Below are 22,422 nucleotides of genomic sequence, written 5' to 3'. Positions count from 1 at the left end.
CACTTATTTATTGTCTATTGTTTATTAGTGTGAGGTAGAATGTATTGAGGATGTGGTTTTAACTGCTGGCATCTCACAGGAGTAGCACCCCTAATTTTATCAGCGCAAGCGGAAAAAAAATACTCTCAATTTAGCCCACACTTAAATTGTGATAGATTTTTTTGGTGGAACCTTTTTTTAGGTAGCTAAAATACATTTTGCTGCTGCCCCACAGCAATACACTGCTTAGCTTTCGTGTGGGTAAGCCGGCCTGCTTCTGCCAACTGGGGGTGTGCTGACCGAATATATTGACAAATGATAAGTACCTCATACAAGCCCACTTAAAAAAATCCAAAGTATCTCTTTAAGAGGATCTTAATTGGTCCAGTTTAAATAAAAAACACTGCACTACATGTTAACACTCTAAAATTAAACCTAAAAGTCACTTTAAAATCATAGAAAGCACACTTCAGAGGACATAAGACCCTCTGAAAAAATATCTTGAGAACTCACACATTCATTTATGGGCAGTTTGTGCTGATATTCCTGCATCAGTGCTTTAAAAACACACTGACAAACAGCAAGGAAATAACCACTGATATTTAGGAGAAAAAATCTTTCAGTCAATAACATAACTCATCTACCATCGAAGACAGCAAATCATTTATTATTATTTTCTTCTTTTTTTTTTTTTTTTTTTTTACATTTGGTTCCTCTATAAATCCGTGTCCAGAAAATTGCAGCTCATCCCATTGGAGAGCTTCAGGAAAACACACAGAGCAGATTGAACAAATCGTGGAAGACCCTACGCTTGCACTGTACTATAACAAGAGAGGAAGGATCAAGCCTCAATTTGGGGTCCGTCTCCTGGGACAGAGACAAATACCAGGCTTACGTGGACTTAAATCAAATGACATCTTTAATTTGGTGTGGTGACGTGACAACAGTCCAAAAAAAGAGGCTTCATTTTGTGATGACTTTTGAAGTGAAAATGTATTTGTCTCATCAGAGAGATGAACATTTATTGCATTTCTATTAAAACCAGTTGATAATCACATGCAGTGAAACAAGTGGTACATTAATAAATAGAATATGTTACCATATATGTAATATAATGATGTGAAGTCCAAAGATAATGAAAGCAGAATACATTTTGTACCTGTAAAAATCCCAAGAGGACTGTGGATAACACAAAGTCACTCTTATAATCTCAAATTCCTCGTACAGAGGGAGGACAAAGTAGTGATAAATAAATGCTGTATGTTCCATTGATTTAGTCTGAGGAAATAAATTAAATTTGAATGAATTGAATCAAAGTCTGCCCAAAGTATGATGACTGGTAGATGCGATGAAAAAAATACAGCCCAGTCAGCAGAGGAAAATTTTGGCATTGTACATCTCTGCAAATAATGGATACGTAACATTTCTATGTTTCATATGTATCATCAACAGTTTCTAAAGTGACATAGTATATGAGCTGACTTTGTCATCGAGAGGGCGAGATGCCTGCTAAGCTGCAGACCACTGTTCTGGCAAGTTATCACTGCCTTTCCAGGAACTTTTTAGGCTCCAAATGGGGGTGTTTTTTTATTGAACCATTACTGTGTTTCCAGCAGGGACAGTGCCATGAAAAGCAGTTGTTTTTAACCGAGAAATTACTGCTTTTCCAGAAATTACTGGAAATTACTTAACAAAGTAATTTTTGGGCCTAAACTTAGGGCTGTTGTGAAGCTGCACCTACTTAGGGCAACAAAAAAATTAATCTTAAGTGCGTCGGTACAATGGACAACCAAGAAAGGACAGCAGGGGAGATACCTGCACACTGATGCAACTGGGCTGGACAGCAACAAAAAAGGTTGACAGGCTAGGATCAATGCAAAAAAAATTCAATTTATTTCGGACATCCATGCACAAAATAATGGTGCTGAAATTGCAAAAAATAATTAAAGCATGAATAAAAACAGCAGCAAACGTTTCAGTCCTTGACTATCATCAGTGCAGTGCAGTGTTCACTTTTTTTTTTTTTTGAATAATTTTTTGCACTTTGAGCACAGTTCTTTTCGGGCACAGATGTCCTAAATAAATTTACTTTTTTTTGCATTGATCTCAACCTGCAAACCTTTTTTGTGGCTGTCCAGCTCAGTTGCATGTTGTGCGGGCATTTCCTCCGCTGTCCGTTCTTGGTTGTGCCTAAACTTAACCAGACGTTAACCAAGGCGCTAATGAAATGAAAAGAAACATAGGGTTTTAACATCTGCTACATAATAATGTAAAAATGTAATGTATCCATCATGTACAGAAATGTATAAATCCAACATTTATTCTGGTGTCTAGGTAACAAAATAGTGCGAGATTTGGTTTCTAAAAAAACAAATCAAAAAGTCAAAAAGCTCCTTAACAGAGTATCTGCTGCAAATAAACCTGCCAGTATTGCCTGCACACACTGTGTTTTTAAGTATGCATTAAGTAAAATTATTCTGTTATAACAAACCAGCAACAGCATTAAATATTTTTCACTCTAAGCCCTGAGTCCATGGCATATTGTTGAGCAATGAGCATTAATGCCAAGAAACAGATTTGGATGATCTGTGATTAAATCCAGGATAAACATTTTTCCTCTTTCTCCATCTCTCTGCTTCCCATACGTTTAATCTCTGCCTGTTGTTTCTCCCAAACATTAAATATGAATAAACTATTTATGCCAAACTCTACATCTTTGAACACCCAGATGGACAGACACTGAATCCCAGCTGCTCTTATCGGACTGACTGAACTGACATTCACACATGATTTATCATTCAGGAGATTCATTGAATGGGATCTAGTATGGTGCTACAAACACAGTGTCAAAAGACTTCAGAGATATTGGCTGTGCATTGTCCTGTGGTGAGATCCAACTGAAATGACATTCCTTTTCATAGTATAAAATAATGTTCATGTATATTTTTAAGTTTATTATTAATATGCTATATTGTAATAAATTAGATTATATATATATATTGTATTAATTTGGATGCTCTCCTTTCCACACTAATGGATTGTGGAAATGATAGACCAGCAACTCCTGTGTTCTGCAAAGTAAAATTCTTGTTTTTGTCAAAGGGGTCTGGTGGCTTTGAGATAACTGCTTCAGTTGCCTTTCGGAAAGAGTTGTTTGACAGCAAGGTAAAGCTGGGAAAATGTTTTAAATATAGCATGCATTAGCCTGGTTCCAGACCATAGACCCTGCCCACTCAACTGAGTAGGCTTGCATCTCTGGTCTGGCATACTTCAATGAATTTGTGATTTATCTCGTCCAAACGATGGACGGACCAATGAACGCCAGGGGTGGGGGCGGGTCTAGCGATTAGCCAATCGGCGCCACGCTGATGTCAAGCTGTGCGCCGGTGAGGATAGCAACAATGGCAACCGCTACAGATCCTACAGACCAAATGAACAATGCTACCAAGGTTTTTGGCCACTACTCGCGTTAATGGAGGACCAAATTAAGGAAGCTGCTAAACTGGATTTGGCGATGCAGCTGGGCGTGCACAACGATGGAGACATTTTAAACGGGCAATGCTCGCTTGTTTTCGGCACCCCCGAGGCATGGATACTAATGACTTCAGATTCTGGGTGAGTCGTTGATCTCTACTGATTGGTTAGGGAAAAATCAAATTCCCTCCCCCTTGTAAATCGTCTTCAATGGAGGCGATGTCAGACTGAAGGTTCTGGGAGCTTCAGTCTGACACTCAGGCTAAGCATGCACTCGAACTGATGTTTTTTTTGTTTGTTTGTTTGTTTGTTTGTTTGTTTGTTTTTTTTGGTGGGCCTCCTTTTAGGTTGCTTAAACTAACCAATGGGGTTGGTGTTAGCTCAGCTTCATTTGACATTATGTATGTGATGCAGGGATTTTCAGCCCAGAAGTTATTATTAACAACCATTGTGATTGAATTTATAGAAGTCTATGAGAAAATGACGCTAATTCTCACTTGATTTACTACCTCTGTAAACATTTGCCCAACAACTTTTTGGTCTCAATTGCTAGTTTCAAGTCGTCTTCAGTGAAACTTGGTGCTCATCTTGTAAATGTTGGTCCCATTTAGAGTAAAAAGCACGGTAAAGCAGGGTATGCAGTCTCATGTGTGGTGACTTTGTGATTGACACGTGGCTACCACAGCAACCTGTCAGTCAGGACAGAGTTGTAGCAATGTGTATCTTCCCCAGCTTGCCCTCTATTCCACCAAGATGGCAAAGGCCAAAATGCCAAACTCGAAGCTTCAAAGCGGTAGTCCACAAACCAATGGGTGATGTCACAGCGGCTACGTCCACTTCTTTTTTTTTTCACAGTCTGGGGAATGTCAGAAATGCTCCGTTTCGTCTCAGCTGGCTGGAGGGGAGTGTTAGAGACTGTGCTTATCAACCTGTTGGTGGTGCTAGAGGAAAAGTCAGAGGATCATCAAAGTCATTGGGATTTATCCTCTGGGGACTAGGAATGTCTGTACAACGTTTCACGCCAAGGATCCAAAGCAGTGGTGCAACCAACACACCCACGCTGCCATCCATAGAGCCATGCTGCACGGTCTGATACATCCATTTTGCTTTGCTCAGATACACTAAAGCAAAGTTTTATATATTCATGGCTCCAACCACAAAACCCTCTCTCATCGGCAACACATGAGAACCAGTGGTACGTTATGACTGTCTTGTCCCATCCGTTAGGTTAAAAGAATCCAGTAAGAACTCCACTGAACCATTTTGTGTGACGCACACCAACACAGGAGCGGTTAACAGTGTGTGTATTACCTGTCCATCGCCACAACTCCAGCCTCATTATTTTGAGTTCAAGATTTACAGTCAAGATCAGCATCCAGATCCATCCTGATGCTCGGACCGTGGGCTAGGGCTGCATTTACCCATCTCTCGCTCGAGTTTCTCTCTCAGCTTGTTGAAAGCCGGTCTTCTGCGTGGCTCCTGCTCCCAGCATATCCTCATCAGGGAGTAAACACCGGGCGGACAGTCCTCTGGAGCCTCCATGCGATAGCCCCCCTCCACCTTCTCCTTCACCTCCTTCAGAGACTACGAACAGGAGCAATAAGAGAAGAAGCAGATGATAAATTGTGAACACTAATAAGTGAATTTAAAATTTCACCAGCCTGGCTGTTTTGGTAATAAAAAGAAAAACCTTAATGAAATTCTTCATCCGCAAACTGAGCATCAGTGCATCAGTTATGTTGAATTCGAGAAGAAAACTTGTTGTTCTCGCATGCATCCACGATGAACGAAGAATTCAAAAAGGCGAATATTCTTCATGAATTGAAGCCATTGGGGACCAAGTTGAACAACAACAAACTATATCAAAACATCCATTCACAAACTCTCACACCACTCATACAGTATAATCCAAGTCTCATTCATCCATTCATATCCTCAGTACCTCTGAAACACTTACACTTTTGCTAAAATGTTCTGATTTAAAACACATCCATACAAACAGTCTCATGCTTGGTGAGTAGCTTGTGCCTTTGAGGCATGTCCAGATACGCTCAGGGCACGCTAACTTGCAGACTGGAGTGTTTTATATTGTAATGTTTTTAGTGAAAATGCATGTATTTGGGAAGTACTGAGCATACGACTGGATAACTGAGACTTGGATTTTACTGCATGAGTTGTGTGGGAGTTTGTAAATTGATGTTTTGATATAGTTTTTGTTAAACGTAATCCCCAGTGACTTCAATTCATTAATATTGTTTGCTGTTTTTGGAATCTCCGTTCACTGTGGAGGTATGTGAGAAAAACAAAGTCTTCTTCATGAATTTAATGTAACGTAATTGATGTACCAATCCTCATTTTGCGGATGACGTATTCTTTTAACTCAAACATAGAGACAGAGCGATGTCACCAAGTATTAACACACTCCTGCAATCCTGATTACAACCTCAAACACAGAATTCAGGCTCTTGAAGGTAGCAATTCATTCATTTTCCATAACCGCATATCCTGTTAGGGGTCACGGGAGGGCTGGAGCCTATCCCAGCTGACACTGGACAAAAGGGGGGTTTACACCCTGGACAAGTCACCAGACTATCACAGGGCTGACACATAGAGACAGACAGCCATTCAAGCTCACATTCACACACAGTTAATCTAGCCTGCATGTCTGTGGACTGTGGCAGAAAGCCGGAGTAACCAGAGAAAACCCATGCTGACAATGCTAACCACTGCACCACCGTGCTGCTGTTATTGAATGGGTGACATAAAGTGTTTGTGTCACCGCATTTTTATTAAACAAAACTAATCTCACACAAACACTTCTCTCGGTCTCTAATTTGTTATGTGTTGCCAACAGATAACAAATTACCCTGTGCAGAGGTTAATGAAGGAGAGCACAAACTTGACCCAAATACATCAACCTGCGTATATACTTACAAACAGGCTGTAATTAGGAGGTAATTATCTGCATTTAAAGGGACACTACCTGACGTAAGGTGCAAAAGAGATGTGCTAACTGTCCCTCCGATTAATTCTGCCTGATCCTGCTGTCCTCACTGAACCGCCGGCCTCAGCGTTCAGGGGGCACGGATTACCTGAGAGCGACGAGTGTGACAAACAGAGCTGTGTTTAAGTAGCATAGTTTCTTCCTTTCCAGAGCCTCTTCATTGTCAGTGTCAACATGATTAGGCCTTCATGTGACGTCAGCCTCTGCCTCCTCCGCACTGGCATGTTACGGCACAGGAAAGGAGTAACTTCCTCTTCCTTCAAACCCAAACAGTTCATAAAGTAGACTATGTAAGAAGAGAACAGTGAGATTATTTCTACAATGTGCACTTAACCTCTATCCTCAGTGACGCACTACCATGATCCGAGTGACCTGGAGTGGTTTCCTGCTCAGACGTCTTGAGTTGATCCAGAAGATGACGGCCTAGTGACGAATTTGACCACCCTGGCAGCTTTCCACTGACACACCTACCCGCAGAGTTACGTAAGAAGCCTGATACTCTTTTTCTGCTGGTTTCAGGAGGGTTTGGAAAGAGAGGGAAGAATTATCTGTGGTCTTAGTTTTGCTGATTCTTTAAAGGGTGTCCATGGTCATTTTTATTTACAAGGAAGGAGAGCTTCTCGGATAAAGAGAGGTTGTTCAGTTGTTTGATAACATAAAAGTAAAGGATAATCGTAAATATTAAGCACAAACCTTTAAAAAAACAGTTTGACTTTTTGACTTTCTTGCTGATTTGTGCTCAGCACTCAACATTAGATACAGAGACGGACAGAGTCATCTGTCTGTACACTGCTTTTATTTTGTCCATATTTGTGCATGTTTTCTGAAAGCTTACGGACACGGGTGAAACGAAGCAGTACCACTGGAGATCGTAGAGGCAGTGTAGCATAGTCTTCATAATTTTCAAAAAGATCTAAACTTAGAAACACTTATATCCATCAATGAATTTAAGGGCATTATAAAGAATGCGGTGATGGAGACAGACACTTGTTTTTATTGAGAGACCACTGTGTTTGAATAGATGTTTTATTTCGGATTTTTGTATTATATGTTGTATTTGTTGCATTTTAAATGTGTTTTGATTGGCTGCTGCCTTGGCCAGGTCTCTCTTGTAAAATATATTTTCAATCTCAATGGGACTTCCTGGTTAAAAAAAGGTTAAATAAAAAATGGCTCAAGTGAGATAAGGCCATAGAAGCCAACGAAGAATTTCAAATAATGGTGGAACAGAACAATTTGGTAATATATAATGATATAAGATAAGAGATAAGATAATCCTTCAGTCGTCTCACAGCGAGGAAATTTGCAATATTACAGCAGCAGAGAGATAGAACAAACAGGAAGCATCAGTTGAAAAAACACAAAGCAATATATGCATCGGTTAAGAGAAACACACAGATCAGTACAAAAGAAAAAGCAATAGCATATAAAGCAAGCACATATAATAAGATATGGTGAAAATAGTGAAAAGAATTCTTCAACCACATGTCGGGATCGATCGGGGTTGCAGTCTACAACTCTGCCTCTGTTTAAAGGTACAATATTCTGACCTCCTCTGTGTTCGCTTCGTTTGTTGTGAAGTGAAAACTTTTGACTCCGCTCTCTAGTGCCATCTATTGGCTGTATCTATGCTGTCATAAAGGACGCATGGAAGAATGAGGGCAGTGATGTTTACAGCGTTTGCACTGGATGTATCTACTTTTGTACATAAAGGGAGTATAAATGAGCCATAAGAGTTAGATGAGAAGGCGAAGTCAACTGGTCACGGCCAAGAAATGGTTTGACACATAAACCACATTTTGTTGCTTTCACACTTTTTTTTTGTACGGATTAAAGAAACAACATAGTCCATCCATTTTCAAATGCTTATCTGAGGTTGGGTCGTGTGGGCAGCAGGCCGAGCAAAGCATTCCAGACATCCCTCTCCCCAGCAATGCTTCTCAGCTCCTCCTGGGGGATCCTGAGGTGCTCCCAGCCTGGACAAGATATGTAATTCCTCCAGCATGTTCTGGGTCTGCCCCGGGGCCTCCTACCAGTGGGACATTCCCGAAACACCTCCAACAGGAGGCGCCCAGAAGGCATCCTGATCAGACGCCCGAACCACCTCAACTGACCCTTTTCGACACAAAGAAACAGCAGCTATACTCTGAGCTTCCTCGGGATGTCTGAGCTCCTCACCCTATCTTTAAGGCTGAGCCCAGCCACTCCACGGAGGAAACTCATTTCGGCCGCTTGTATCAGCGACCTCATTCCTTCGGTCACTACCCAGAGCTCATGACCATAGGTGAGGGTTGGGATGTAGATAGACCAGTAAATCTAAAGCTTCGCCTTCTGGCTCAGATCTCTCTTCACCACGCCAGCCAGGCGAGCTGTTCCGCCCTGTTTCCAGTCTTTATGCTACACTAGCTAGCCATCGCCTGACTGTAGCTTCATATTTAACAGACAGACATGAGAGGGGTGTCGAACTCAAATATGTATAGTTCCCAAACTGTCAAATGTTTGGTTTAACACAGCTGTTGCTGTAACTGTCATGTCTGTAATGTATCTATGTTCCTAAGACACACCTGTGTATAAACACTCACACTGACAGACACCAACACACACACATATTATTACAGTATAGTCGTGACCTGTACTGATGGTACATACCATCTTAGGGTAAGGCTGACGACCGTAAGAGAATATCTCCCATAGAAGAACGCCGTAGCTCCAAACGTCTGACTTTGTGGAGAATTTCTGCATGATAGGAAAAAAAATATAAACATATAAAAAAATGTAAAACCCTTTTCTTATTGGGGATACTTTGTGAAAGGTCTTTCTAAGCTGTTATAAACCCAGTACATAGCCAAACACTGACATCCTGATAAATGAAAGAACTAAATAAAAAGACAAAGTGGAGAAAGATATGCGTCAGGACCTTACACCAACCTGCTCCTTACTGATAGATTATTACTGATTACACGGCATCAATCAATCATTTGTTAAACATTAATAAAGCAAAATTCTAAGCACCAAAAAGAGGTTTCAGAGAGGCAGAGAAAATATTTAAGTGTCACAGAGAGGCAGAAACAAATACAGCAACATAAAACAAAGGGAAGAGAAAAGCAGCACGGCAGGTCTTTAAACCGACCTCTTTCTTCAGAGCCTCGGGGGCGGTCCATTTGACCGGCAGTTTGGCGTTATCTGACACTTTCGAGTCCACCTTGGTCAGGCCGAAGTCGCTGACCTTGGCCACGCTGTCGTCAGAGACTAGCACGTTACGAGCTGCCAGATCTCTGTGAACCAACTTCTTGGACTCCAGGTACTCCATCCCCTCACACACATCACTGACCACACACACACACACACACACACACACACACACACACACAAACAACTGTCATTTCACTTTTATACAATAAACCACACACACAAATGTACAGTGACTAGCAGGTGTTTATGGATCCAGCTGTCATGCAATGTCCTACTCTGCACACGTAGAGGACAAGTTACTCTTTGAAGTTTGAACTCACAGAGCAAAGCGAAGCAGCTGAACTGAGTTTAAAACTGAACGTCCTCTTGTCCTCAGAAAGTTGACAAGGTTTCCCTGCGACATAAACACAGATGCACATAATCAGAAAATACTTTCATAAGGTCTTATTAAAACATTTCTTAGTTAGCATTATGAGACAAACTACAAGCAGGCAGTGTCTTTTTTGGTTTGAAAATGTGTTAACCTCATAACCTAAGCTATTAAGTACTTTTAAAGAGTCACTATATAACTGTACTCAAGACCCAGCAAACACAGTGAGCTTCTGAATGTTGGCCTAATCACTAAAGAGCAGAGGACGGCTGTCTCTGACTCCTCAAAGCTGCATTGCCATTACTGTCTTACCACTGCCTCAGTGGCAGCAAGGGTGTGATTAGTTGGATTTTTGGCTTTAAGGTTAGGTTATTTTTATTGTCTCCCATAAGAGAAAATTGTCTTTGATCAAGGGAACTGCTGCATCCAAACCAAAAATCACAATAAAACACATTATAAATAAGAACACTAGCCTGAGAAAAAACAACCAGGGAGATTAATCACAAAGCCATTCACTCCGTTAAAAACTACAAAAACCTGCAGTTATCTGTGTGCCTCCCTAACCCTCTGACTGTCCTCTAGGAGATGACCAGATTGCGTGAAAGGAAAACAACCTTTGTAACCTAGTAAACTCCCCATATCATCTTTTTCTCACTAGCTGCTGGTGGTGAATTAGAGCTGGCTTCCCTGATATCTATAGGTAGTGTGTTCCATAGCGTTGGGGCATAACTGACAAAGGCTGCATCCCTGATCTTCTTCCGACTGTTGCTAGGAACCTCCAATAAACCAGCGGCAGATGATCACAGTGTTCTTGGAGGCAAATAGTTAAAGGGAAATTTCGGTTTATTTCAACCTGTTTCCTATCGTCCTAAATTTGTTTCAAGTCACTAGTGACATAGAAATAATAGTTAGCATGTTAGCCGTTAGCCTAGATACAGCTGTAGCGTCAGACCTGTTAAAATGTAAGTGAACAGGCATCCCTTCAAGTGCAAAGTTAGTCCACTAAACAAGCTTTTTCTCCACAAAGACCGCCTCATATTGTTAGGATAAATGTCAGAGAACATATAGAAAACGACATGTAAACGTATTTTCTTACCTTACCGGTGTGGTGCCATGTTTGTTTACCATTTAGCTGAGGCTGCAACCGGTCCCATTTCTTGCAACAGAGGTATTCCTCTTCTGTGGGCATTGGGGTACAGCATTCACAGGTAATGTTACACCACCAATCTCCAGAGCTAAAGCCTTCCAGCAGCCATTCCTCCTCTGTCATCCTCTAACGTTACCTGTTGTGCCTCTCTCTCTCCTCCTCTGTTTTTCAATTTCACGAAGCTCTTCGTCAGTGTATTCTGGCTCAAATAAATAAGGGCGGCCATCAAACTCTGCCAAAAAGTCTGGCAAAAAGTCAGCCATTATTCTATAAATCTTTCATAAAATAAATGAATGAACTTTTGAGGCTACTGTCCGGTTCTGCCTTGCAGCTGCTGTTGCTTATTCTCGCGAGATTTCAAACACGGTTTGATTGAGATCGCTGCTTGTTCTCGCGATATTTCGGCCGTGCTTTGGGAAGCAGAGGTACATGGTAAACACACTGTAAGGTAAGACAACAACTCTGAAGACCACCTAAATGTGGAATGTTAGTATATAGGCTTTCCGCATCAAGAGTCGATGGCCGCCCTTATTTATTTGAGCCAGAATACACTGACGAAGAGCTTCGTGAAATTGAAGAACAGAGGAGGAGAGAGAGAGGCACAACAGGTAACGTTAGAGGATGACAGAGGAGGAATGGCTGCTGGAAGGCTTTAGCTCTGGAGATCGGTGGTGTAACGTTACCTGTGAATGCTGTACCCCAATGCCCACAGAAGAGGAATACCTCTGTTGCAAGGAATGGGACCAGTTGCAGCCTTAGCTAAATGGTAAACAACAAACATGGCACCACACCGGTAAGGTAAGACAACACGTTTACATGTTGTTTTCTATATGTTCTCTGACATTTATCCTAACGATATGAGGTGGTCTTTGTGGAGAAACAGCTTGTTTAGTGGACTAACTTTGCACTTGAAGGTATGCCCGTTCACTTACGTTTTAACAGGTCTGACACTACGGCTGTATCCAGGCTAACGGCTAACATGCTAACTATTATTTCTATGTCACTAGTGATTTGAAACAAATTTAGGACGATAGGAGATGGGTTGAAATAAACCGAAATTTCCCTTTAATAAGGGAGTTGGCTATAGACTCCTGCTCTCTGTTCAGACAGAGGGCTCCCTTGCTGTTGTTTAGGTGTAGATGTACCACCAGTGATGCATCTTGACGTCTGAGGTAATTCTGGTCAAATAGAACAAACCTGTGGTGTGTCATTTACTATATGTGATTTTATTTTCTGTTTCATTGTGATGTAACAAGGCCACTTCAATCTATGCTCAATATTTATTTACCTATTTTGATTATTCTATCGTGTTACTGCTTGTTGTTTTCATCATGTGTTATCCTCCAACTGATAACCACTGATAGATGATGTGTTCACTGTACCTTCGTCATGAGCTCTGTGACAATATGAAGCCCTTTGTGAAGAATGACCCCCAACAGTCGCACCAGGTTTTTATGCTGGAGCTTCCTGGAAGGAGTGAATCCACATTGAAAACACTGACAACACTGACAACAGGAATAAAGTTTGATACATTTCATTCAAAACAATATGATCACTTGCACAATAAGCCAAAAAGAATTAATTTTTTTTAATCAAGCAAGCTCACTAAAAGCTGGGTTTAGTAATAATGAATAAACAGCTGGTCAAAGTGTTTTGACAATAACACATTAAAACCGAGGAAATCTTCAGACTCACGTCATGACGGTGGTCTCCTGCAGGAAGGCCTGAGCGGTGACATCACATTTGATGGTCTTTACTGCCACCCTCTGGCCCATATACTCTCCTTCATAAACAGCTGGAGGGAGAACCACACACATTGTTTACCCATCAAAATACATCCATGCTGAGACAAAATAAATCTTCTGTCAAAGTTTAATATCCACTCAAATCAAATGTATTTATATAGCACATTCAAATACTAACAGAGCTGATCAAAGTGCTTTTCAGACATTCACACATATTCCACAAGACACTCTAAGGAGCTTTATCTTCCATATTGTCGGAATTCACTTAATCAATATTCATTGCAATATAGAGGACCATCTCTTCAATCATCATCTACATTATTGTTCAAAATACATCTGAAAATGACTCTAATTTGCAAAGACTCTAAACACTTCATTGATTTATTTATAATTTGTTTGTTTTTTCTTGTTGGTTTTTACATCTTTAACAACTTTGTGATACTTCTTAGTCTGGAACTCTTAGTCAATTATGCAATCTTAGTTTTTATCCTAACAATAAAAGATTTGTCTTAAAAGTGTCAGTGAAGGGGAGCATCTGATTGAAAGCAGATGCTTATTCCAAAGTTCTGGAGCAGTGACTGCAAAGGCACAGTCTTCCTTTAGCCTCTTACTTTGATTGTGGTACAGTTTTAAGACAAGAGACCAGGGGTGCAAGCAAGCCCATGTATGGCTATAAAACAAATAAACGGACAGATAGCCAATGCAGAGATGCTAGTGTCGCTGTAATTCTGTCTCTTTTTCTGTTGCCGTTAGAAGACGTACTGCAGTATTCTGCACCAGCTGCAAGCAAGACAAAGAGGTTGGGCCAAAAACCTGGGTACAGTGAGTTGCACTAGTCTAGCCTTAAAGGAAAACTTCCCCGTGTGTATGTGTGCGTATGATTCATAGGTACAACTCATTTTAAAATTAGTTCAGTATTGAGGGAGGTGGAGGCAGCCGGCAGCCGCAAGGTAGATATGGGGGCAAATGTGTCCCGTATAAGTTTGCGCATTAAAAGTGCTTTTTTTCTCGACCGGTTCAGATCGCCAGTGCTATTTCTGTAAATAGCATACTAAGCGTTTCCCTGACCCTTCACCTCCTCCCGGCTGTGACGTCATCTTGCAAGAGCTTTAATACACAAACTTATACGGGACGCATTTGCCCCCATATCTACCTCGCGGCTGCCGGCTGCACCCGCCTCTCTCAATACTGAACTAATTTTAAAATGAGCTGTACCTATGAATCATATGCACACATACACATGGGGAAATAGGGCCCAGGTTGAAAAATACTGAAGTTACCCTTTAAGGAGATAAATGCTGCAGTAATGACCTTTGTGTCGTTAAAAGAGAGGATGGACTTAAGTTTTGCAGTGTTTACAATATATTTGGCGACATGTTTTTATTGTAAATGTTGTGAGGGAACAAAGATAATAAATAGAAACTCACCACCAAACTCTCCCTCTCCGATACTCTCTCCCAGTTTGAGCTTTGCGATGTCCAGCAGCCACCCAGCTGGAGAGAGACATGAACTGTAAACCTGACACGTACCTTTACAAGCTCTCATATTAATCATCATTATTATATTTGATCTGTACAGACACAGTTTTATTAGACTTACTTTTCGACAACTCCAGCTCAGCTGACTTGGCTCCTTGTTTCTGTTTGGGCTTCAGAAGAGTTGTAGCGATGGAGCCTTTGTTCTTTGAGTAGAACTGCAAAGATGGACACACAACAAATATTCACCAAACACATTCTGTTTTTACATCTGTCCTACAAAGTCTATCTGCAGTGACAGGGATGTAGCACCGTATTGTGGGCCCTGTGCACAAGCAGACTCTGTGGGCCCCTTGTCCATTCTCTCTGGATCAGTGTCCCCCTCATGCCCCTTTTGAACATTTTTATACACAGTCAGTTTGGTTTTTTTTCCCTTTTCTTTCTTTCTTTCTTTCTTTCTTTGAACCCTGATTTCCCTTTCTTTGGCAAAGACATGACAGTGTATGTTGGTGCGCCAGCAGCATGGGCAGTCACTCACACAGCTCTGGCTGCATTTAGAGACAATCCTAATGCAGGGGTGGACTAAACCATTTTGTGCCTTTGAGGGGTGAGAGGGGCCTCAGAGAGCCTCTACTATTTTGTACACAAAGTTCAGACTTTCAACAGATTTATTCAGCTTATTTAAATTCAGTGATGGCAATAATTACTTAGAAATAAAAAAAAAAATGCAAACAAAACCAAACACTTTCATTCAAGGTTTTCGGGGGCCCGTCTCACAGTGGGGCCGTGGATTATCAGTCTCCATCATGACATCATAACACCTTCACAGTACTCAGGAAGGACTGTGGCTTCAAAAAGAAACAACAAGACCAGTATTTATCTTTAGAAATCAACTGAAAAACAGAACAACAAAATGTGTGAAGCGTCAGTCGGTGTCAGCGCAAGGTCTCTGTTTTCTGATGACACGACACAAAGCATCAAAGGGCGGCAGCTGAATTAAATTACACAAGTAAATTATGATACAATGACACATCAGAGCCTGGTTTTATATTGTCAGCAGTCTGCCATCACTGGGACAGAGCAGTTATAACATGATTCAGCCCAAATATTCATCTGGAAATCCTCCCTCTGCATCCTCACAGGAGCAAGTCAGCTGGCCTGACTCAGGCCTGAAGCCATCTGTAGCTCGCTGATAAGATGGTGCTGAACGGGAGCCGGCCATGTCTGTCGAGTCTCTCTCCAAATGTCACCGCTGCAAAGCTTTCAATACACCCTCACATAGATGCAGGCCAAATACAGATAAACCATAAAAGGGCTGCGCTTCATGTGTTTTCCTGTCACTGCTTCGTTGTGGTACATGAGATATGTATTTGGTATGTATTTTACACTGGTGTCAGTTATGCTGATGGTTTCAGGTTGACACTGAGGTCATAAATACAGCCTCAGAGTGTTTTAATGGTCTCATGTCCCCTCAGATTGATCTGGTCCAAGGTTAGAAACCACTGTCCGAAGAGTTTGCATCAAAGAAATTTGGTGTAAAATTGAATATTCATGATGCTATATCTGGCTAAAATCTGAAAGACAAGGTCAAAACTCAACAAAACCTAAAGTTTAAAGGAGAATTTTATTGAAGGCCACAAACTGATCTGTTTTGTTTGCACACTGAAGTCGTTTTTCATAAAATTAGTGCTGGAGTTTTGACATTTTCAGACTTTTCCTCTTCTCCATGCACCTTGGAAGTGGATGACGTGCCTGACATTCCTACTCTGAATTCTGAGTAATGATATATTACAAATCGAAGATTCTTTACAGCTCGATTTTAACTTGGTCCAACATTGTCTTCATAAAAACAAACTTGTACTGAATAAGAAGAAGTCCTGCAGTATGGCTTTTGGTACACATCAACACATTCTCACTCCGACCTCTTCACATATTGACCTTTGATCATGGACCTTCCACCTCCAGTTACGATGTGCAAGGTACCCTGTGTGCATGGGACGCCGTGTCAAGTTCTGCCTGTTACATGCATTGTCTTCTTTCAAAATACATGTCTGTTTTCACAGGAAATTTACCATTTACATACAGTCTCTTTCAAAATAAACACACTACGTCAGTTCAACACCACAAATTGGTGTGGGTTTTTTTTTTCCTCCAACAACTAACGCACATGGTTAGGTTTAGAAAAAAAGAACAGGATTTGGCTTTTTAATCTTACGGGCCATGAATGCCGCTCTCTCGGGTAAAAGTCAATGTTTGTTGGACCCTTCCTCCGCCCGTTCCACTGGCTTAACTTTCCCCCTAATGGTGCTGAGCACCATTAAACTATAATGGCAACCGGCTGCACATCATGCCAACGTTAAAGGACAACTTTTTTTGTCAGTGTTTGATGCCCCAAGTCACTGCCCAAGCGCCGGATTCAGACGACTGAGTGAGACCAGGTTGTACACAACACAACTGTTTACAACCCCTTAATTTGCATATTTATTTTGATGATGGATCACCTCTCAACAAAGTCAAAAATTTCTTGGACTTTGGATTGACCCTGGACTCTCCTTTAAGCCCCATATTGATTTTATTAACAAAAGAGTGTCTGGTTGTCTGAGTTCACTTTATCGATCAATTAGTTGTTTTGCATTTTAGGTCAGGAAAATAATAATTTCACAGTTGATAATACCTGTTATTGATTATGCTGACATTGTCTATCAAAACACATCTGACATTCATCTTAGACCCCATAATGTAGTGTATAATTCTCTATGTAGATCACCACTGCTTAATGTTTGAATCACTGAATTGGTTGCAGCCTAAATCTAGAAGGCGACTTCACTAGGTTAAATTCATCTTCAAATGTCTTCATTTCACTTGTCCCTCATATTTGAAACCATTTTTGTCTCCATGTTGTTCCTCATATTCACGTAGACATATGCAACATCCCTTTTTCTTTGTCCCCAGAATTTTCAAAGAAGTTGGACGAAAGTCATTTTAATACAAAGCTCTATCTGACTGGAATAATCTTCAACTTTTCTTGAGATCTGTTACCTCTTTCCACTGCTTTGGGACTTCTTTATATTCATATCTCAAAACAACTTGCTCATGTTTTTAAAATGTCGTACTAAAAACTGCTATAACTAACTAACTGAGGGAGGGGGTGTGGGTGGGAAATGGTGAGCCACATGTCTGCGTATTTGTAGTGTATGTTTGTTATGTAAGGCAGTTTGGTCTGTATGATTTTGTTTTGTATTTGTGTCTAGAGCAGTGGTTTCCAACTGGTGGGTTGAGGTCCAAAAGCGGGTCTTGGGTGCATTCTGAATGGACCACACATTATTTTAAAGTGCAGTGAATTTCCGACACAGAGCTTTTATTTTGAAGTGCTGTTTACTGCTGTAGAGTGAGTGAGAAACAGAAAACTAACATGAGAGACGGCAAACTAGCTGGACGACATGGCCAAATGTAAGCATGACACTGAATGTACTGAACTGTGTGGACCTTGAACTACCGACTAAAGAAAAATCTGGGCCCCGTGGTTGGACTAGAAGACCCCCTTGAAAATAAGATGCTTTTTTTCTTTTCACCTACATATGAAAGATCCTCAGGAATTTTGCTCATGTCACAGCTGGATTTTGTCTTGGATACAAAGAATCTGTATTGGATATAACCACGATCCAAGAGCGTCTTACCTCTATCATGTCGATGAGGTTGTAGAAATACTCTGTGTTGTCGATGGTCAGCTTGTTGTCCTTATAAATCACCCTGTAGTGGATGACCTCTCCGGAGATACTGATACACAGGACATAGTCGCCGGGATGGCGGATGGACTCTCGAACCAGGAACAGGCCGTCCTCGGCTGGCTGCAGCTTACACACCGCCTCCGGACCCGAGATCTTCCCATGAAACCACCTAGAAAAAGAAACACAAGGTGAGTCACACAAACACACACATAACAAACACATCTGTCTCATAGATACCTCACAGATGTTAATCTCCCAGGAGACAAGAGGTGAAAACATGTCAGACGTTCACACGCCAAAATAGGAAGTTGGGGTGATTAATCCTGAGACTGTTTGTTTGCACGGACTACCCACACCGTGTGGTCACAAGACATGTTTTCAAGTTTGACCAAGGCCACAGCTACAGTAAGAGCCACATGTGCCTACGTGTCATAGTCACACTGCTTGTGAACTGTGTGTTAACATGGCTGCATCCAACTGCGGCAACACAAAGGAAACAAGTGTGAGAGAGGAAAAGAAGACGTACGGCATGAGGCTGAGGCTGGGGTCGACACGCAGAGCCTCTCTTTCACGCACATTGGTGGAGTTTATGAGTCCCTCCTCTCCCGTGGTGTTGTGTTTGGCCTTGTAATATCCCTTCTTCTGTAAAAGAGCAATCAAAGTATCAGATGATGGAAAAAATGCACAGTCATAATAACCACAGTCCGTGGAGCTTTTCAAACATGACAGTACCATGCTGGTGTCAATAATAGTGAGGATGTCTCCTTTGTGGTAAGACAGTTCTCCAGGTTTTGGTTTCCTGTGGCCCCCCTTGGCCACACACTGTGTACCAGCAGCCCAGCTCATCTGCAGAAGAAGAAGAAGAATAAGAGAGGCAGAGAAACTTTAACATCTTAGCGTCTGTCTTAAGTAATGCCAGACTTAGGGAAAATAGAGGCAAAGTTCTCTTATTTAAATCATTGTGGATTTCTGGGAATTATCTTGAATGAACTTGTTGAATAGGTTTGTTTGCCTGTAAACAAATGACCCATCGGCTGAGCTGCAATGGCTAAAAGACTCAAGGTTAAGGTGGAGGTGTACCAACTTAACAGTGTCTCTATTTCACCTTAAATCACTGCCAAATTGCCAGTGGCGCACAAAGAATTTTTCATAGGGGTTGCCAGAAAATATTTGGGTGGCACCAAAACCAAAAGCCATAACTGAATTTTAGGACTTCTGTTGCGCTGTTGAAACATACAGGCTAGTTAAAACTCAGTTTTGAGACTCAGTATGAGAGTTAAGGAATTGCATACTGATATTTTGGTGGAAATTACTCACAAACAAAGAGTGTCTGAGTTTTATTATCACACTTACAAGCAGGCAGAGTCAACGTTCAACAGTCTCAGGCTGAGATGGGCGACTTCTTCTTTTAGTGTCTTTATTTAGGTACAGTTGTGGTGAGCTCACCTGTGACACCAGTGACTGAAACTCATCAAACAAAGCAGATGGTCTGCTGCTGCGTCTTTGATACACAGTGTACCGTCCTTGCAGGCATACTTGCTTAATGTGTAATACACTGTGGCTGTGTGTTTGAACATCAGGTAACTCAGAGGGTACGGCTGAATAAGGCTGTATTTTCCAGGACAGATATAGTTTGGTTTCTTATTTTACAGGTAATATTATTAATTATCTGATGCGCATAGACTAAAATACTGGCACAGCTAACATTCTGAGTTACACAACAGTCCTGATTTAACATGGTCGGCAATTCATTGATCAAATAGGCTGGTTGTCCTTTTCCTTAAAAAGGCAATTATACAGCTTTAATTTAAAGGAGTATATGATTGTAAGGAACAAAAAATTTACAGGAAACAAGCCTTCAAGTTTAGGGGAGACTCATGGGTACCCAAAGACCTCACTTTCATTCAGATGCCTTCAAGTAAGAGTTCAAGGGACCTTGAACTAGCTGTGCTAGTTGTTCCCTCACCAAAATTTAGCCTACTGTAAAACTTCAATTAAAATCCTAGTCCAAATTAAAGTCCCTTTTACTAGCCCAGTGTGGCTACACATTTTGACAAACAAACACCTGTTTCTTTAGGCATTCTTTGGATGTATAAAACTGGGTTGTTGGCTGCTTAAAATTATGTGTTCATTCCTCCATTACCCTTTAAGTAATTCATATTCCTTTAGTCCGTAAGGGTGCTCAGATCAAAAGAATCAAAGGGGTTTGTCATAAAAATTAATCCAAGTTGTGAGTATTGTTTTAAAGGGATAAAGTGGAGCTGTGTCGGTATGCTGGGTGCTGTAATCCTCGAGTGCCAAAACTCACTCTCCCTCTGATGCACTGTCTGTCGGAGCTAGATCAAATGAATGATTCATGATTAATATCTTATTTGAAGCCTAATTCTTAGAGCTCTGAAAGAAAATCTCAGCTGGAGTGATGTGGCACATTTCTCCTTCATGCTTTACACCTCAATGCTGCTGCGTTCATCCTGTTTGTAAGAGTTCTCCACCTCTTAATAATAAAGAATAAACAATCTGATTTCTATTTCCCACCTTTGCTGGGCAACAGTTTTGTGGAAATAGAATTAAAGGCCTGTCCCATATATAGGCCTTTTGACTTTTGTGATTTAAGCAAATAATAGCCCAAGGTGTCTGCTAAGAACGGCATTGAGTCGTACGCTTTCAACACGAAGTCGACTGTGGAGGATGAAAAACTTGCTGGCAAGATAAGTGAAGACTAGGAAGGAAGTTTTATGGTAACTATGGAGCATTATTTAGCAACAAGCACACTTTCCGATTGATACCTAAGATTGTCTAGTCTCATAAGATACCACCACCTTCGCACAAGCTTAAAAAGAGCATTCCACAGCCTCATGGATATCGTAATATAGGCCTCAAATTATTTTTGCCAGGGAGGGGCCGTGGTCCCCCACGGCCCCCCTTGAGGGGGCCACTGAAAAGACTCAAGGTTAAGTTGGAGGTGTTCTAACTTCATAATGTCTTTACTTTACTGATAATCACTGCCAAATTACATAAGTGTTTCTCGGAATCTTGGGAAATTAGTAGGAATTTATGGACACCTCAAGGGCGTAAATATAAACAGTGCAGGCAGTTGCAGTGCAGTTCCATGTTCAAAGACGAACTCATGTCAAATTAAAAAAGTGGGGTCAACATCTGTATATGCAATCCATTCAACAAAATTATATGTTTACTTAGACTAAAAAAACACAAATAAGCTGTTAGAAAATATTGAATTTAAGAACAATGTTCTTCTTTTATTTGGTATGTTTGGCATATACAGATTTGCACTACTGACTGATGGGTAATATATATGTTGATGTTGTTCAATGTCAAGTTGTAGCTACTTCAGATGCAAAATCCTGCACCGGGGCCCATCCTAACTACCATACCCCACTGGGACACCCCAAAAAACTTTTGACCTAAACATAAATTTATCCTTTAATCAGTGATGGTGTTAATGCAATACTCACAAATACTGTAGATCAATATTCTGCTCAAAGGAGAACTGCACATGGAACACTCTCCAAAACATCTTAAACAGCCCAAAATCACACCCTGGTAATTTTTTTCTATCATTATTCAAATGTTTCAACTTCAGCTCAGACTTCAGTGTTCAGGCTGTATCAATCTCACATATGTATTTTTAACCCTTGATTATCAGATTTAACAGCCCCGTGTTAAAGGAGACTTGATCCAGTTCTTTGTATTAACTGAAACTACAAAATAAAAATTTGTTTTGCTGTTGTAAATCACAGTACATACCTTTGCCATGAGCAGGGCTGGAGGGTGTGATGTTTCTGCGTTGAAAACCTGTCGAGGACAGAAATGTCTCTGAATGATGAAAGATGGAGACGTTCGGTGAATCTGTTGTCGGTGATCCAAAAATACAAAACGGCATAAATATGAGGATGTCAGTGGATGTAGCAGGATGTTCTCAGCTGCTGTCACATATATTAAAAGTCAAACGCCCCGGACAGCTTGTTCAGGCTGGTTTCTTGTCGGTATAAATGTTTCAGTACCTGCGGCGGCTCTCTGGACTGATGCTTTCAGATGCGTCTCTCTTCAGGACAGAGAAAAGAAAACGACTTCAAATAGTCTAAGTCACTCAGCTGTGGTATTTGCTGTCAAATGTCGACAAGTCAGCAGGAACCGATACTGAACATATTCATGTCACACACACTCTGCAGCTGTGGACTGAGCGCTGTTATCCGTCTGTCGCCACTTCCTCAATATTTAGGAAAAAATGCGGTTTATATTTCATGAAGCGACGTGACAAGTGACGCTGAGAGTGACTCGTCTCCTTCT

General features: G+C 41.1%; 1 protein-coding gene across 5 annotated transcripts; it reads right to left on the bottom strand.

Annotated features, from left to right (window-relative positions):
• Positions 1-697: 697 nt before the first annotated feature.
• On the bottom strand, positions 698-22,339 carry matk (megakaryocyte-associated tyrosine kinase). Of its 5 annotated transcripts, none has more exons than XM_049588742.1 (13): positions 22,137-22,339; positions 21,880-21,981; positions 18,847-18,960; positions 18,641-18,756; positions 18,064-18,283; positions 14,511-14,604; positions 14,339-14,404; positions 12,862-12,961; positions 12,549-12,633; positions 9,970-10,043; positions 9,588-9,783; positions 9,107-9,193; positions 698-5,037 (listed from the first exon to the last, which is right to left on the bottom strand). In XM_049588742.1, exons 2-13 carry the CDS (start codon positions 21,886-21,888, stop codon positions 4,822-4,824), a joined length of 1,377 nt encoding a protein of 458 aa, XP_049444699.1. In that variant the 5' UTR covers positions 21,889-21,981; positions 22,137-22,339; the 3' UTR covers positions 698-4,821. The 5 variants fall into 5 exon arrangements, with proteins under 5 accessions (XP_049444699.1, XP_049444700.1, XP_049444698.1 ...); XM_049588743.1 differs by having other exon boundaries at positions 21,880-21,927; XM_049588741.1 differs by having other exon boundaries at positions 21,880-22,339.
• Positions 22,340-22,422: the final 83 nt, after the last annotated feature.

Source organism: Epinephelus fuscoguttatus, linkage group LG10, assembly GCF_011397635.1.
Source record: "Epinephelus fuscoguttatus linkage group LG10, E.fuscoguttatus.final_Chr_v1".
NCBI classification, from domain to species: domain Eukaryota; kingdom Metazoa; phylum Chordata; class Actinopteri; order Perciformes; family Serranidae; genus Epinephelus; species Epinephelus fuscoguttatus.
The sequence above is the reverse complement of the archived record's forward strand: the minus strand, read 5'-3'. Positions and strand labels throughout refer to the sequence as shown.

What these genes read in the sequence shown, in the direction of transcription:
- matk (XM_049588741.1), bottom strand. An exon ending in TCACAGAGCTCATGACGAAG is followed by an intron (nt 10,044 to 12,548) that starts GTACAGTGAACA and finishes TTTATGTCGCAG; the next exon opens with GGAAACCTTGTCAACTTTCT. An exon ending in GTCAGCCTTACCCTAAGATG is followed by an intron (nt 5,038 to 9,106) that starts GTATGTACCATC and finishes TCCTGTTCGTAG; the next exon opens with TCTCTGAAGGAGGTGAAGGA.